The sequence below is a fragment of the Gymnodraco acuticeps genome, unplaced genomic scaffold (assembly GCF_902827175.1).
Source record: "Gymnodraco acuticeps unplaced genomic scaffold, fGymAcu1.1, whole genome shotgun sequence".
Lineage (NCBI taxonomy): Eukaryota > Metazoa > Chordata > Actinopteri > Perciformes > Bathydraconidae > Gymnodraco > Gymnodraco acuticeps.
The window spans coordinates 1-17,444 of record NW_022991792.1 but is presented as its reverse complement, the minus strand read 5'-3'; the positions used below and the strand labels follow the sequence as shown (position 1 = coordinate 17,444).

The following is a 17,444-nucleotide window of genomic DNA, read 5'->3' as shown; positions in this document are numbered from 1 at the left end:
AGGGTACTCACAACGATTCCGCAACAACTTCATCTTCACCTGTTGTACTTGTCATTTCAACGTTAAAAACAATAAAACGGCATGAATTGCTTCGTCGCATAAGTTCTAGATCCTCTGTCTCGAGCCAGTGAACTAGCGGGCCTTCTAGAGTACCCTGGAACCGAGGGAAACTCTGAAAGAACACGCCCATTGGCTACAAATCAATATATGATTGGTTGATCAAACTGTCAGTCCAAACGTACGCTCTGATTCAGTGCAACGGCCAGGGCCTTCGATTAAGGATGTAGAATACCTTGTTGAAGGATATTCTACCCAGAGACCCAGAACAAGATCTGATTGGTTGCTTTCTTTTCTAACAAAAAAACACTGAAATGCGTAGTGCATGGTCCGAGAAGGACAAACAAATCAACGTAACACTGTGATATTACAGATCAACAACACAGATACCATTCACTTTTATTCATTTTATTTATATAATTAAATCGATTTTTTTGTTTGTTTTATCTGAGTGTTCCAGGGTATTCTCTGAATACCTTGAAGGCCCTGACGGTTCACCACTGTCAGATCTTGTACTTTAGTAAATATAGAAGAACTCAGATCTTGTACTTGAGTAGAAGTAGAAGTACTCAGATCTTGTACTTGAGTAAGAGTAGAAGTACTCAGATCTTGAGTAAAAGTACAAGTACTCAGATCTTGTACTTGAGTAAAAGTATAAGTACTCAGATATTGTACTTGAGTAAAAGTATAAGTACTCAGATCTTGTACTTGAGTAAAAGTAGAAGTACTCAGATCTTGTACTTGAGTAAAAGTAGAAGTACTCAGATCTTGAGTAAAAGTAGAAGTACTCAGATATTGTACTTGAGTAAAAGTATAAGTACTCAGATCTTGAGTAAAAGTATAAGTACTCAGATCTTGAGTAAAAGTATAAGTACTCAGATCTTGAGTAAAAGTATAAGTACTCAGATATTGTACTTGAGTAAAAGTATAAGTACTCAGATCTTGTAATTGAGTAAAAGTAGAAGTACTCAGATCTTGTACTTGAGTAAAAGTACTCAGATATTGTACTTGAGTAAAAGTAGAAGTACTCAGATCTTGTTGAGTAAAAGTAGAAGTACTCAGATCTTGTACTTGAGTAAAAGTAGAAGTACTCAGGTCTTGTACTAGAGTAAAAGTAGAAGTACCAGAGTGTAGGAATACTCTGTTACAGTAAAAGTCCTGCATTCAAAATGTTCCTCAAGTCAAAGTAGAAAAGCATTCTCATCAAAATATAGTGAAAGACAGTAAAAGTAGTCGTTGTGCAGATTGGTCCATTTCAGAATAATATATATGATATGTTTTATAATGATTGATCATGAAAGTGTTCTCAAAGCTGGTGAAGGTGCAGCTAGTCTGAATGACTTTGTATACTGCAGGGTAGCTGGTGGATTGTAATTGATACGGTTTTTACTCAGTCCGGGCATAAAAGGTGTGTCCTTAACACACCACCACGAGGTACCGATAAACTCCCTTCTTTATATACTATCTCCATTCATCAATTTTACATTACTTATTTATATTTTCCTGTTAGTTCCTCCCTTTAGACTTTAGTCAAATACCTTAATGAACACACCTCTGAAACCTTGGGATTAAATACCCATAATGCACTGCTGCCGTATTTCAGATCAATCCATCATGGCGACCTCCAATATGACTTACTATAATTCTGCAACAGTTGACCAGGTGCCACTTACCAGCTGTTATCTCTGGAGACTGCAGTGTTCAGTCAGGGATTGACCCTCATCCAAGGGACAGGACGCTGGAATCAATCTGGACTCAGGACTCAAGCTATGTGGGGACGGGTTACATTTGTCACTTATTCAGTAATAATCAGAGGGCTACATGGACTTTAGTTTCCTTTCACAAGGGTGAACAGGTAGTTTTATTAAAGTTTCACAAGTTATAACACCACACACTAATAATAATAATGAACTACGTTTTGCTCAGATATATATTATATCTGCTCCGTCTAGGGTTGCCCCACTACTAGTTAGTATTGGGGGTTGTCTAGTCTTCTGCAAGAGCTGCTGACTTCAAGAGGAACTGATTTCCAATGTTCTTCACTCTCCTTATATCCTCTTTTGTCACGTGGTTTGTTACATCCTGTGCGTGCAAGCTGGTGTGTCAGAGGTGTTCTTCTTTGTTGCTTTGTGGTTAAATGTTCACATCCCACAAGGAAGTGCATAACAGATGTTCATCCCCTCGAAAGAGGAAGTGCGTAGAAAGTTAACTCCGAAAGAGGAAGTGCGTAGAAAGTTCACTCCAAAAGAGGAAGTGCGTAGAAAGTTCACTCCAAAAGAGGAAGTGCATAGAACGTTCACTCCAAAAGAGGAAGTGCGTAGAAAGTTCACTCCGAAAGAGGAAGTGCGTAGAAAGTTCACTCCGAAAGAGGAAGTGCGTAGAAAGTTCACTCCGAAAGAGGAAGTGCGTAGAAGTTCACTCCGAAAGAGGAAGTGCGTAGAAGTTCAGCTCCGAAAGAGGAAGTGCGTAGAAAGTTCACTCCGAAAGAGGAAGTGCGTAGAGAGTTCACTCCGAAAGAGGAAGTGCGTAGAGAGTTCACTCCGAAAGAGGAAGTGCGTAGAGAGTTCACTCTGAAAGAGGAAGTGCGTAGATAGGAAGTTCACTCTGAAAGAGGAAGTGCGTAGATAGGAAGTTCACTCCGAAAGAGGAAGTGCGTAGAAAGTTCACTCCGAAAGAGGAAGTGCGTAGAAAGTTCACTCCGAAAGAGGAAGTGCGTAGAAAGTTCACTCCGAAAGAGGAAGTGCGTAGAGAGTTCACTCCGAAAGAGGAAGTGCGTAGAGAGTTCACTCCGAAAGAGGAAGTGCGTAGAAGTTCACTCCGAAAGAGGAAGTGCGTAGAAAGTTCACTCCGAAAGAGGAAGTGCGTAGAGTTCACTCCGAAAGAGGAAGTGCGTAGAGAGTTCACTCCGAAAGAGGAAGTGCGTAGAGAGTTCACTCCGAAAGAGGAAGTGCGTAGAGAGTTCACTCCGAAAGAGGAAGTGCGTAGAAAGTTCACTCCGAAAGAGGAAGTGCGTAGAAAGTTCACTCCGAAAGAGGAAGTGCGTAGAAAGTTCACTCCGAAAGAGGAAGTGCGTAGAAAGTTCACTCCGAAAGAGGAAGTGCGTAGAAAGTTCACTCCGAAAGAGGAAGTGCGTAGAGAGTTCACTCCGAAGAGGAAGTGCGTAGAGAGTTCACTCCGAAAGAGGAAAGTGCGTAGAAAGGTTCAACTCCGAAAGAGGAAGTGCGTAGAAAGTTCACTCCGAAAGAGGAAGTGCGTAACAGATTTTCATCTCCTCAGAAAGAGAAGTGCGTAGAAAAGTTCACTCCGAAAGAGGAAGTGCGTAGAAAGTTCACTCCGAAAGAGGAAGTGCGTAGAAAGTTCACTCCGAAGAGGAAGTGCGTAGAAAGTCACTCCGAAAGAGGAAGTGTGTAGAAAGTTCACTCCGAAAGAGGAAGTGCGTAGAAAGTTCACTCCGAAAGAGGAAGTGCGTATGAGAGTTCACTCCGAAAGAGGAATGCGTAGAAAGTTCACTCCGAAAGAGGAAGTGCGTAAAAGTTCACTCCGAAGAGGAAGTGCGTAACAGATTTTCATCTCCTCGAAAGAGGAAGTGCGTACTTTGCTACATAGGTCTTTAAAAGAACCCCATGTCAGGATTTCTGTTATTCATCCTGTTTATATTGCTAAAGCGTTAAACTATACGATACATGACTATGGCATACAGAGTTCTAACACAGTTTTTAACATATTTAAGCTTTATATAATAAAATACATTGTTCCATTTTCTTCCTTTCTTCAACAGAATTCACTCCAGGTGGAACTAAAGTCTGATTTAACACTTGATTATATTTCACATCATTCATCCACATCTGTGAAGTAACTAAAGGTATTAAATACATGTAGTGGAGTAGAAGTACACCATTTACCTCTGAACTGTAGTGGAGTAGAAGTACACAGTAGCATACAATGGAAATACTCAAGTTAAGTACAAGTACCTTAACATTGTACTTGAGTACAGTACTTAATTACTTTACACCTCTGTGCAAGTGTTACCAGGTATATAGTTTGTACACAAACCAGAGTTTGTAACACAATTACTGGACCTGAAATACACACTGTTTTCACACACAGAGGTACATAATATGTACAGTACACATGACCAAATATGTATATTTCTTATTTTATAGTTATTTTATCATTTTAAATGTTTATCTTTGATTGTATCCTTAATTGATTTGATATATTAATAATATATATGTATATATTCATCCGTATGAATCTGTGCTGTCCCGTTTTTTATTCTCACCCTGTTGCTGTTAAACTACTGAATTTCCTGCGGGGATTAATAAAGGTCCATCTTATCTTATCTTACATTTACTTTAAATTAAATCCAACCATTTGGCCTTTATATCTTCAAGCTGCATTCACACGATACAAACAAACTCTCTGCTCTGACGTTGTGTTTCTGATAGAGCGACCTCGCCGACTCGCCGAAGCACTAACCGCAACGTTAAGCATCGCTCAATGTTGCGGCGGAGCGCTTCGCAACCAATCAGATGACAGCTGTTTGCAGCGGCATCTCAGAATATTTACTTTTTTTCACCAAGTTCTCAATTCAATCTCAGAAGTCTGACTTTAATTTAAGAACTGACTTTTTTGTTTGACAGTATTCTGACTTTTGGTCAGATCTAAAAAAACGTTTAAACGTTTTTAACGTTAAAAAGCACATTTCCTGGTTACAATTCTTACAATTTTGACATTATAGTTGAAGGTTAATTATATCTTTGTTGTAATTAGCTGTGTGTCTTTTTTGTAACTAATCACCAGCTTCAAACTAAAGACTCTATACGTTCTGGTGTTTGGTCACACACCTTCAGTGGTAATATCTTCACTTCACCCACAGTGCTAATGAATGGAAACATCCGCTCAGTGAAAGTGTGTGTGAAGGTGTGTATGTGTGTATTAGTGTCAGGATCAGAGAATGACAACTCTCCTCTGTTCCAGTCCAGATTCACTCTGACCCTCTGGAGCTCCTTCAGCAGGCTGAGAGGAGTTTCTGGACCTGATAGTGACTGTGCTGAGTATTTACCTCCATCTAAACCTATTCTCCATAATCCAGACTCTATGCGTCCCTTCCTCTGGGCAGACTCTGCTAACACACCCAGTCCCCAGAATGTGCTGTCTCTAAGCTGGACATCCCAGCTGTGAGTCCCTGAGTCAAAGCCCTCAGAGCCCAGGACAGAGAGGTGATGATCAAACCTCTGGATTATCAGGAAGTTCCTCTCCCTCTCCTCCTCGTCTCACAGAGGTCAGATCTTCAGACAGGATGAGTCCTGGATGAGCAGTGTTTGGGTCCAGGATGACAGGAGAGTAGGACACCATGACCTTCATCTTGCTCCAGATGTTGAAGCTGAGGTTGCCCAGGTGTTTGGCCTGGTCTATCAGAGCTCCTGAGGGCAGCTGTGGATCCTCCAGCAGGGGGCACTGCAGCCTCTCCACTGCAGCCTTGTAGCTGTGCAGGAAGGAGACGTCTTCAGCTCTCAGCTCCTCCTCTGTGCCTCTGACTGTGTGTGAAAGAGCTGCTATCTCTCTGCTCACAGCCTCCATCTTCTCCTCCATCATCCTCCTCTTCTGCTCCTCTTCCTCGCTCAGTGCAGCCATCCTGGCCTCCTCTTCCTCTTCTAGAAACTGGTGAAGCTTCTGAAACTGCAGGGGCGCTGCAGCCTCTCCACTGCAGCCAGCTCTGACTGTGTTCTGTGGGTTATTTAAAGTCAGGTTACAGGGAGGTTCTCCTCTTGAAGATCTTCTCTGACAGACTGCACACTCTCGTGATGGTTTCTCTCTCCAGGTCTGCAGACAGGCTTTACAGAAGCTGTGGATACAGAACAGAACAACAGGATCTCTAAAGACGTCCAGACAGACCGGACAGCGGAGATCTTCCTCTAACCTGGAAGCCATGTTGTCTCTGAAGCTGAAACACAGCAGACAGGAAGTGCAGTCAGTCATGGCTCCCCTCCCCCTCCTCTACTGACTTCACTGAAATTAACTTTGAGTGAGACTCACCTTCAGGGGGTGGAGGGTCCGCAGGTTGAAGCAGCAGGGCTGTAGTTTCCACTTTTCTCTCCTTCAGCTGAACTCAGAGGAAGTTGTTAGTTTGGTCTGAAGGTGAATCTGATCGTCTGTTTTTCAGTCCGTCTCTCTCTGCAGTGAGGAACAAGAGCAAACTGCTTCCTGGTTAGTCTCAGTGAGTCAGTGAGGAACAAGAGCAAACTGCTTCCTGGTTAGTCTCAGTGAGTCAGTGAGGAACAAGAACTAACTGCTTCCTGGTTAGTCTAAGTGAGTCAGTGAGGAACAAGAACTAACTGCTTCCTGGTTAGTCTCAGTGAGTCAGTGAGGAACAAGAACTAACTGCTTCCTGGTTAGTCTCAGTGAGTCAGTGAGGAAAAAGAACTAACTGCTTCCTGGTTAGTCTAAGTGAGTCAGTGAGGAACAAGAACTAACTGCTTCCTGGTTAGTCTCAGTGAGTCAGTGAGGAACAATAACTAACTGCTTCCTGGTTAGTCTCAGTGAGTCAGTGAGGAACAAGAACTAACTGCTTCCTGGTTAGTCTAAGTGAGTCAGTGAGGAACAAGAACTAACTGCTTCCTGGTTAGTCTAAGTGAGTCAGTAAGGAACAAGAACTAACTGCTTCCTGGTTAGTCTCAGTGAGTCAGTGAGGAACAAGAACTAACTGCTTCCTGGTTAGTCTAAGTGAGTCAGTAAGGAACAAGAACTAACTGCTTCCTGGTTAGTCCTCAGTGAGTCAGGTGAGGAACAAGAACTAACTGCTTCCTGGTTAGTCTCAGTGAGTCAGTGAGGAACAAGAACTAACTGCTTCCTGGTTAGTCTCAGTGAGTCAGTGAGGAACAAGAACTAACTGCTTCCTGGTTAGTCTCAGTGAGTCAATGAGGAACAAGAACTAACTGCTTCCTGGTTAGTCTAAGTGAGTCAGTGAGGAACAAGAACTAACTGCTTCCTGGTTAGTCTCAGTGAGTCAGTGAGGAACAATAACTAACTGCTTCCTGGTTAGTCTCAGTGAGTCAGTGAGGAACAAGAGCAAACTGCTTCCTGGTTAGTCTAAGTGAGTCAGTGAGGAACAAGAACTAACTGCTTCCTGGTTAGTCTAAGTGAGTCAGTAAGGAACAAGAACTAACTGCTTCCTGGTTAGTTTCAGTGAGTCAGTGAGGAACAAGAACTAACTGCTTCCTGGTTAGTCTCAGTGAGTCAGTGAGGAACAATAACTAACTGCTTCCTGGTTAGTCTCAGTGAGTCAATGAGGTACACGAACTAACTGCTTCCTGGTTAGTCTCAGTGAGTCAGTGAGGAACAAGAGCAAACTGCTTCCTGGTTAGTCTCAGTGAGTCAATGAGGAACAAGAACTAACTGCTTGCTGGTTAGTCTCAGTGAGTCAGTGAGGAACAAGAACTAACTGCTTCCTGGTTAGTCTCAGTGAGTCAGTGAGGGACAAGAACTAACTGCTTCCTGGTTAGTCTCAGTGAGTCAGTGAGGAACAAGAACTAACTGCTTCCTGGTTAGTCTCAGTGAGTCAATGAGGAACAAGAACTAACTGCTTCCTGGTTAGTCTCAGTGAGTCAGTGAGGAACAAGAGCAAACTGCTTCCTGGTTAGTCTCAGTGAGGAACAAGAGCTAACTGCTTCCTGGTTAGTCTCAGTGAGTCAGTGAGGAACAAGAACTAACTGCTTCCTGGTTAGTCTCAGTGAGTCAGTGAGGAACAAGAACTAACTGCTTCCTGGTTAGTCTCAGTGAGTCAGTGAGGAACAAGAACTAACTGCTTCCTGGTTAGTCTCAGTGAGTCAGTGAGGAACAAGAACTAACTGCTTCCTGGTTAGTCTCAGTGAGTCAGTGAGGAACAAGAACTAACTGCTTCCTGGTTAGTCTCAGTGAGTCAGTGAGGAACAAGAACTAACTGCTTCCTGGTTAGTCTCAGTGAGTCAGTGAGGAACAATAACTAACTGCTTCCTGGTTAGTCTCAGTGAGTCAGTCAGGAACAAGAACTAACTGCTTCCTGGTTAGTCTCAGTGAGTCAGTGAGGGACAATAACTAACTGCTTCCTGGTTAGTCTCAGTGAGTCAGTGAGGGACAATAACTAACTGCTTCCTGGTTAGTCTCAGTGAGGAACAAGAGCTAACTGCTTCCTGGTTAGTCTCAGTGAGTCAGTGAGGAATAAGAACTAACTGCTTCCTGGTTAGTCTCAGTGAGGAACAAGAACTAACTGCTTCCTGGTTAGTCTCAGTGAGGAACAAGAACTAACTGCTTCCTGGTTAGTCTCAGTGAGTCAATGAGGAACAAGAACTAACTGCTTCCTGGTTAGTCTCAGTGAGTCAGTGAGGAACAAGAACTAACTGCTTCCTGGTTAGTCTCAGTGAGTCAGTGAGGAACAAGAGCTAACTGCTTCCTGGTTAGTCTCAGTGAGTCAGTGAGGAACAAGAACTAACTGCTTCCTGGTTAGTCTCAGTGAGTCAGTGAGGAATAAGAACTAACTGCTTCCTGGTTAGTCTCAGTGAGTCAGTGAGGAACAAGAACTAACTGCTTCCTGGTTAGTCTCAGTGAGTCAATGAGGAACAATAACTAACTGCTTCCTGGTTAGTCTCAGTGAGTCAGTGAGGAACAAGAACTAACTGCTTCCTGGTTAGTCTCAGTGAGTCAATGAGGAACAAGAACTAACTGCTTCCTGGTTAGTCTCAGTGAGTCAGTGAGGAACAAGAACTAACTGCTTCCTGGTTAGTCTCAGTGAGTCAGTGAGGAACAAGAACTAACTGCTTCCTGGTTAGTCTCAGTGAGTCAGTGAGGAACAAGAAACTACTGCTTCCTGGTTAGTCTCAGTGAGTCAGTGAGGAACAAGAACTAACTGCTTCCTGGTTAGTCTCAGTGAGTCAGTGAGGAACAATAACTAACTGCTTCCTGGTTAGTCTCAGTGAGTCAGTGAGGAACAATAACTAACTGCTTCCTGGTTAGTCTCAGTGAGTCAGTGAGGAACAAGAGCAAACTGCTTCCTGGTTAGTCTCAGTGAGTCAGTGAGGAACAAGAACTAACTGCTTCCTGGTTAGTCTCAGGGAGTCAGTGAGGAACAAGAACTAACTGCTTCCTGGTTAGTCTCAGTGAGTCAGTGAGGAACAAGAACTAACTGCTTCCTGGTTAGTCTCAGTGAGTCAGTGAGGAACAAGAACTAACTGCTTCCTGGTTAGTCTCAGTGAGTCAGTGAGGAACAAGAACTAACTGCTTCCTGGTTAGTCTCAGTGAGTCAGTGAGGGACAAGAACTACTGCTTCCTGGTTAGTCTCAGTGAGTCAGTTGAGGGACAAAGAACTAACTGCTTCCTGGTTAGTCTCAGTGAGTCAGTGAGGAACAAGAAACTAACTGCTTCCTGGTTAGTCTCAGTGAGTCAGTGAGGGACAATAACTAACTGCTTCCTGGTTAGTCTCAGTGAGTCAGTGAGGAACAATAACTAACTGCTTCCTGGTTAGTCTAAGTGAGTCAGTGAGGAACAAGAACTAACTGCTTCCTGGTTAGTCTCAGTGAGTCAGTGAGGGACCAGAACTAACTGCTTCCTGGTTAGTCTAAGTGAGTCAGTGAGGAACAAGAACTAACTGCTTCCTGGTTAGTCTCAGTGAGTCAGGTTTGCTTCGTCACGCCTCCTCTGCTAACGATGCTGCTTCACCTGTAACACACAGGTGTGTCTCATTCCACACACAGCTGCTGCCACTCTTCTGGAGCTGACTGGTTTTACTTCATGTTATCTGTAAAGTTTGCACTATTTAAGAAAATACTTTTTTCTTGTTGTTTGTCATATTTGCATATAGTTTAAAAGGAGTGTATCAAAGGTTACAAAACAAAAAAACAGATGTCCATTTTTGTGAAGAGCAGAAAAATTAAATGTGCTCTAAATAAATAAATATATTCTTCTTATTTAAAATAAAACATTTTACTTACAAAGCCCTCAAGACCCTCCCGTTTTCACTCTTGCCTTCAACTGCTAGTCCTCTAGTTTTTTACAGAAACTCCCCCCACTTTCATGTAAACAAACTAAATCTCGTACGCATATCTAAGGTGCGGAGACGAACCAAAAAGCCTGTTGGAGGTGTATACAACGTACAGGAAGTTGGCAATTTTTTATTTGGCGTTGAAAACGCAATGTATCGCCCTCCCTATTTCAGAGGTATTTTATCCGATCGACTCCAAATTCGGCGGGTAGCGTCTCGAGACCTGAGGGATGATAAGTCATCAAAATCGTAACTTTTTTTGGTTTCTGCATCTTTTAGTAAACGCTGCGCATGTTTCTCAAGTTGCTGGAGATGTTTCTTCATGTGGAACATTTGGGTTTTTATATCTGCATCCTTTCTGAAGCTGCAGCACGTTTCTCCTGATGGAAGAGTTTTGGGTCGCTGTAGCGAGTTCCGCCTGTCGGCCTCCCACCAAACACGCCAGCCAGAGCTATAAACACGCTGCACTAACACGTGCGTAATAAATAATGCATGAATAAGATCCACTTCTTCACGTTTGGTGAAAATATTTGGCTCTATGCAAAATGAAACTACTAAATAACGTTGGGTAAAGCAAAAGCCCTGCAAACAGAAATGTGAGGTTTTAATGATAAGTAAAAACCAAAATATTCAACAGAGCAGAGCAGGAGGGTTCAGAGGAACTCAGAGGAAATTATATTCATAAAGAAGCTGCAGACCTTCCTGTCTCTTTGTACTTTCAGCAGCACTATCTGTCCCCTCCTCTTCTGTCTGTAAACCACATTTCTATTTCTTACTCAGTATTTGCCTCCCTCTGCCTTTTTTTACTCTAAATGAAATACCGACTTGAAAGCGACTCCTGGCCCACACCAAAGGCAGACGAGCCAAAGTAAATAAAGTCTTTGAGAGGACTCCCAGAGGTGCAGAGGGAACAACAGAGACAATGCAGGCAGGGCCAACAACAACAACCACACTGTTAGAAACTGGCCAAACCTGGCACTAAAACCATGGTGTAATCTGGTGCTGTTGCAGACTGTTTCATTTGTTCCGCTCATGGTATGCAAAACTTAATGTATAATAACTGTTAGCAAAACATGTCTCTGTGAACTCACCATTGACTGAAAAGAGGCAGGGAGAAGAAAATAATCGTATATCACCTGCCCCTTTCTAAAAAGAAACTAAATAAATAGAAATAGATGGTCTGTCCTTCATATTTATTTTTCACAGCCAACAGTAACGTAACAGTAACTTAGGATAATAAGAGAAACACAAGAAATACTGATTTCCCACTTGACGGAAAGAAACAAAACAAAAAGACAACGACACCAAAACATCACATGTACAAGGAAAAGGAAACACCCTCATCTGAGTCGTACTGGAGAAGAAGGTGGAAAGCGGCGCATAATAATAATAATAATAATAATAATAACTATCGTTACACATAAAGCAGTCAGTTTATTCAGACTGCATGCTCTTACTTTACTTGTTATGATACTCACATGTTTTGTTCAGCAGGACGTCTAATGTTGATGACATTTAGTCGTCTCATTTAGACACTTGTATCCAACAGTGGGGTATTTACTGATGTCGTAGAGGAAAACGTCCAAATGTCTTCAGCTTGTGTTAACCTCATTTCAGGATAACATCCAAAAACACATTCACACAAATGTTGAGGAGGGAACCAGAAGTGGTCAAATGCTTAGTAATTCCTGCACCACTCTATTGTGTGACATGCATGAATCCCACACCAGTGGAAAGGTGAGACTGAGACCTATCCATCGACACCAGTCTTTTTCAGATGACCTTGGTTCTGTTATGATGGTTTCTAGAGTTGTTTTGAATAATAAGCAGAAATTCCACTTTGTTTTCTATGGGCTACATACTTACCTACAGTGTTCTACTTACTGGAGAGTGTGGTGATTTCTGGGATGTAGAGAACTTCATAAAGCTTAAAAAAAAAGCTATATATTTCAGTATTCAAATGTGTATAAAGAACACGGGTCATGAACAGCATACAACCATGCCATGCTTTCCACTTTGTGTTTACAAAGGGTTAAAATAGTATTAACATAATACAATGTCAATAAAAGACAATTTCATAAAGGCGTAATATTCGTTAGGCATAATAAAAAATGTTATTAATTAAAATACAAATTCAAGAAAGGGAATAAGAAAATATGAATAATAATAAAATAAAAACATATTCCTTAAGATAATCAGGTAATGTAAGCATCCAATCAGAATATGTATATAAGTAAAAACAGATATGTCCCTCAGACGGGTAAAATAAGTTGATTTGACCTCAAATAAATTGATCGACGTGTTGATTGATTTGTTGACTGTTTGTCTCCCACAGGAAGTGCCGGTACTGCGGTGACGTTCAACCGTAACGGCGACGCCCCCGGGCGCTACGACCTGTTCCAGTATCAGTGGAGCAACGTCAGCGGGCCGGGATACCGCGTGATCGGGCAGTGGACCGAGTCCCTGCAGCTCAACGTGAGTGCATGTCCAATACTTGCTAAAAAAGTCAAAGTCAACTTTATTGTCAATCTTTCAGTTTGTGTGTACAGAGCGATCTAAATACCGTTTCCCACAATCCCGAGGAATACAAAATAAAAATATGTATAAAATATGTATATACCTAATATACACAATCAACAGACACATTTAACCAGTTCAAGTCCCGGAAAGACCAAGTGCTACCGAGGTGTCCCTGAGCAAGGCAGCGTTCCCCACACTGCTCCCCGGGCGCCGTACATACTGGCAGCCCACTGCTCCCCGGGCACCGTACATACTGGCAGCCCACTGCTCCCCGGGCACCGTACATACTGACAGCCCACTGCTCCCCGGGCGCCATACATACTGACAGCCCACTGCTCCCCGGGCGCCATACATACTGACAGCCCACTGCTCCCCGGGCGCCATACATACTGGCAGCCCACTGCTCCCCGGGCGCCGTACATACTGGCAGCCCACTGCTCCCCGGGCGCCGTACATACTGGCAGCCCACTGCTCCCCGGGCGCCGTACATACTGGCAGCCCACTGCTCCCCGGGCGCCATACATACTGACAGCCCACTGCTCCCCGGGCGCCGTACATACTGGCAGCCCACTGCTCCCCGGGCGCCATACATACTGACAGCCCACTGCTCCCCGGGCGCCATACATACTGACAGCCCACTGCTCCCCGGGCGCCGTACATACTGGCAGCCCACTGCTCCCCGGGCGCCATACATACTGGCAGCCCACTGCTCCCCGGGCGCCGTACATACTGACAGCCCACTGCTCCCCGGGCGCCATACATACTGACAGCCCACTGCTCCCCGGGCGCCATACATACTGACAGCCCAATGCTCTCCGGGCGCCGTACATACTGACAGCCCACTGCTCCCCGGGCGCCATACATACTGACAGCCCACTGCTCCCCGGGCGCCGTACATACTGACAGCCCACTGCTCCCCGGGCGCCATACATACTGACAGCCCACTGCTCCCCCGGGCGCCATACATACTGACAGCCCAATGCTCTCCGGGCGCCGTACATACTGACAGCCCACTGCTCCCCGGGCGCCGTACATACTGGCAGCCCACTGCTCCCCGGGCGCCATACATACTGGCAGCCCACTGCTCCCCGGGCGCCGTACATACTGACAGCCCACTGCTCCCCGGGCACCGTACATACTGACAGCCCACTGCTCCCCGGGCGCCGTACATACTGGCAGCCCACTGCTCCCCGGGCGCCATACATACTGGCAGCCCACTGCTCCCCGGGCGCCGTACATACTGGCAGCCCACTGCTCCCCGGGCGCCATACATACTGGCAGCCCACTGCTCCCCGGGCGCCATACATACTGGCAGCCCACTGCTCCCCGGGCGCCATACATACTGACAGCCCACTGCTCCCCGGGCGCCATACATACTGACAGCCCACTGCTCCCCGGGCGCCATACATACTGACAGCCCACTGCTCCCCGGGCGCCGTACATACTGGCAGCCCACTGCTCCCCGGGCGCCATACATACTGGCAGCCCACTGCTCCCCGGGCGCCATACATACTGGCAGCCCACTGCTCCCCGGGCGCCATACATACTGACAGCCCACTGCTCCCCGGGCGCCATACATACTGACAGCCCACTGCTCCCCGGGCGCCATACATACTGACAGCCCACTGCTCTCCCGGGCGCCGTACATACTGACAGCCCACTGCTCTCCGGGCGCCGTACATACTGACAGCCCACTGCTCCCCGGGCGCCGTACATACTGACAGCCCACTGCTCCCCGGGCGCCATACATACTGACAGCCCACTGCTCCCCGGGCGCCATACATACTGACAGCCCACTGCTCCCCGGGCGCCGTACATACTGGCAGCCCACTGCTCCCCGGGCGCCATACATACTGGCAGCCCACTGCTCCCCCGGGCGCCATACATACTGGCAGCCCACTGCTCCCCGGGCGCCGTACATACTGACAGCCCACTGCTCCCCGGGCGCCATACATACTGACAGCCCACTGCTCCCCGGGCGCCATACATACTGACAGCCCACTGCTCCCCGGGCGCCATACATACTGACAGCCCACTGCTCTCCGGGCGCCGTACATACTGACAGCCCACTGCTCCCCGGGCGCCGTACATACTGACAGCCCACTGCTCCCCGGGCGCCGTACATACTGACAGCCCACTGCTCCCCGGGCGCCGTACATACTGACAGCCCACTGCTCCCCGGGCGCCATACATACTGACAGCCCACTGCTCCTAACACTAGGTCGAATGCAGAGAAACCGTTACATAGAACCTGTACTACGTAATGACAACAGGTTGAATCTTCTTTATATGCACTCGGGCTGTCAGTCGATTAAAATATTTAATCACGATTAATCGCAAATTATTCTCACATTTTGTATCTGTTCTAAATGAACCTTAGAGGAATATGTTTCAAGTGTTTAATACTCTTATAAATGTATGAGTGGACAAATATGCTTTATGCAAATGTTTGTTTAACATCATTGGAACATCTGAATATTCTCATCCAAACTTTCATTCAACAAATCAACATCCCTTTCAACACATATTCCAGCATGAATTTAGAGGAATATCCTCATAAATGGTCGGTGAAAACACATTCATTCAACACACAAACATTCAACGAACCAAGTTGAGAGATCTTACCAAGTTGAGAGAAATCACCAAGGAAAAATCTGCTCCGATGCGTTCTCCCTCTCAGTCTGTCCTGCTGTGCAGAAAAACATCTCCTTCTTACCTTACATGTGGGGAAAGGTCACCTCCGGTGTGCAGGACTGCACAGGTCCAGACATGTTCTATATGCTATGGCCATGTTCTATTGATTCAGCCCCCCCCTGTGCACAGCCTGTGAGTGAAGACAACTGTCTCCCAAGAACAACATGAAATATAATGCATTTTCATTGTGGGTTATACAAGAATATATTTGATTATATTAACTTTCGTTTGAATTATTCAACTTAATATGGAGACCTCAACAAAATACTGACACTTTCTGGTGTCAGTCAGTTTGTGAATTTTGAGTATTTTTCATGTATTCTTTTTGAGTCAAACTGTTTTCCATTTGCACAAAAACCTGCATTATTCACATCGTGTAAATAACCTCACTTCACTGATTGCACTTATAGATATTTTGAGTTTGTAAATTAGTAGATTATAATTTCCTCTATTGTGAAAAAAAGATTTATGATCCTCAGTGTTTTAGTGAAAGGTGGAAATGATTTAAATGCTTGCCACAGCTAAATATGTGTGATGTGTGGGTCTCCATGTGTTTACTGCTGAAAGACAACAGATTGAGATACCCATTGTGCATGTTTTATTTGATCCACGTTACACCCTTTGTACACTGTTATTACGAACACGTATTACACCCATATAACACTGTTGTTACACCCATGTAACATCAATATTACCCAATTGTACACTGTTATTGCACCATTATTACACATTAAAACTCCTATTACACCCATGTTAAACCATTATTACACACTTATTACACTCAATCAACAACAATATTACACCCACACATAATACACTGTTGTTAGACCCATAGTACATCGCAGTGACGTGCGGTGAGGTTCATGGCTGGTGAGGCACAGTCAGATTTACAAATATTATATTTTGACCTTAATCGAAATATTCGGTTATTTTCTAAATCTAAATATTGGATCGTTATTTGAAATAAGTTATTGAGAGACTATGGATGGCGAGGATAAATGTAATAAAGGGATCTACAAACATTACATTGGTGACCTACAGTGAGATGGTGCAGGCATGCGCTTAGGGTCCGCTTTCCAGCCAGGTTCTGTGAGGTGACGCATTCTGAGGTGAGGCAGATCTCGTCCCTGCCTCGCTCCCATGTCGTTGTAGCGGAGCTCGGCTAATTTGCTGATTTTGACTATAAAAAGTGATTGGAATCAAACATAAATCACAGTTACAAAACAGATCAGTGGAGACATTTTATTATTATTACTATTTAGTTTTTCTTTAGTTGTTTTTCCGTTACATTGGAGTATGACAGGTGAGGCCCTGCCTGACTGCACGTCGCTGGTACATCGTCATATCACGGTTATTACACTGTAAACACGGACACTGTGATATAGCTGTTCCCCCAGGACACTGAAGCCATTTAAAGGGTGGATTTGGGTTTAAGCCACGAGGTCGAGGCCCCCTCTTTTCTTTGGACAGTGAGTAACACGAGGCAAATATTAGTTTTGCGTCGATTTGAATAATTCTCTCACAAGAATCAGAAACAGGTTTATTGCCAAGGAGGTTTACACACTCATACATAAACTGATCTATCTATCTATCTCTCTATCTACACTGAACACAAATATAAACGCAACGCTTTTGTTTTTGCTCCCATTTCTCATGAGATGAACTCAAAGATCTAAAACATGTTCTATAAACACAAAATAACCATTTCTCTCAAATATTGTTCACAAATCTGAAAGAATGTGTGATAGTGAGCACTTCTCCTTTGCCGAGATAATCCATCCCACCTCACAGGTGTGGCATATCAAGATGCTGATTAGACAGCATGATTATTGCACAGGTGTGCTTTAGGCTGGCCACAATAAAAGGGTTAGGGGTTAGGTTAGGGTTAGGGGTAGGGGTACGGTTAGGGTTAGGGGTAGGGGTACGGTTAGGGTTAGGGTTAGGGTTAGGGGTAGGGTTAGGGTTAGGGGTAGGTGTCGGGTTAGGGTTAGGGGTAGGTTAGGGTTAGGGTTAGGGGTAGGGGTAGGGTTAGGGGTAGGGGTTAGGGTAGGGGTAGGGTTAGGGTTAGGGGTAGGGGTAGGGTTAGGGTTAGGGGTAGGGTAGGGTAGGGTTAGTGTTGAAGGGGTAGGGGTAGGGTTAGTGGGGTTAGGGGTAGGGT

General features: G+C 44.7%; 1 protein-coding gene across 3 annotated transcripts; it reads right to left on the bottom strand.

Annotated features, from left to right (window-relative positions):
* Positions 1 to 3,512: 3,512 nt before the first annotated feature.
* LOC117535218 (tripartite motif-containing protein 35-like) lies at positions 3,513 to 15,302 on the bottom strand. 3 transcript variants are annotated; one of them, XM_034199610.1, is made up of 3 exons: positions 15,218 to 15,302; positions 6,097 to 6,234; positions 3,513 to 6,004 (listed from the first exon to the last, which is right to left on the bottom strand). In XM_034199610.1, exon 3 carries the CDS (start codon positions 5,989 to 5,991, stop codon positions 5,287 to 5,289), a length of 705 nt encoding a protein of 234 aa, XP_034055501.1. In that variant the 5' UTR covers positions 5,992 to 6,004; positions 6,097 to 6,234; positions 15,218 to 15,302; the 3' UTR covers positions 3,513 to 5,286. The 3 variants fall into 3 exon arrangements, with proteins under 3 accessions (XP_034055501.1, XP_034055500.1, XP_034055502.1); XM_034199609.1 differs by having other exon boundaries at positions 6,097 to 6,257; positions 15,218 to 15,299; XM_034199611.1 differs by having other exon boundaries at positions 3,513 to 5,905; positions 6,097 to 6,257; positions 15,218 to 15,299.
* Positions 15,303 to 17,444: the final 2,142 nt, after the last annotated feature.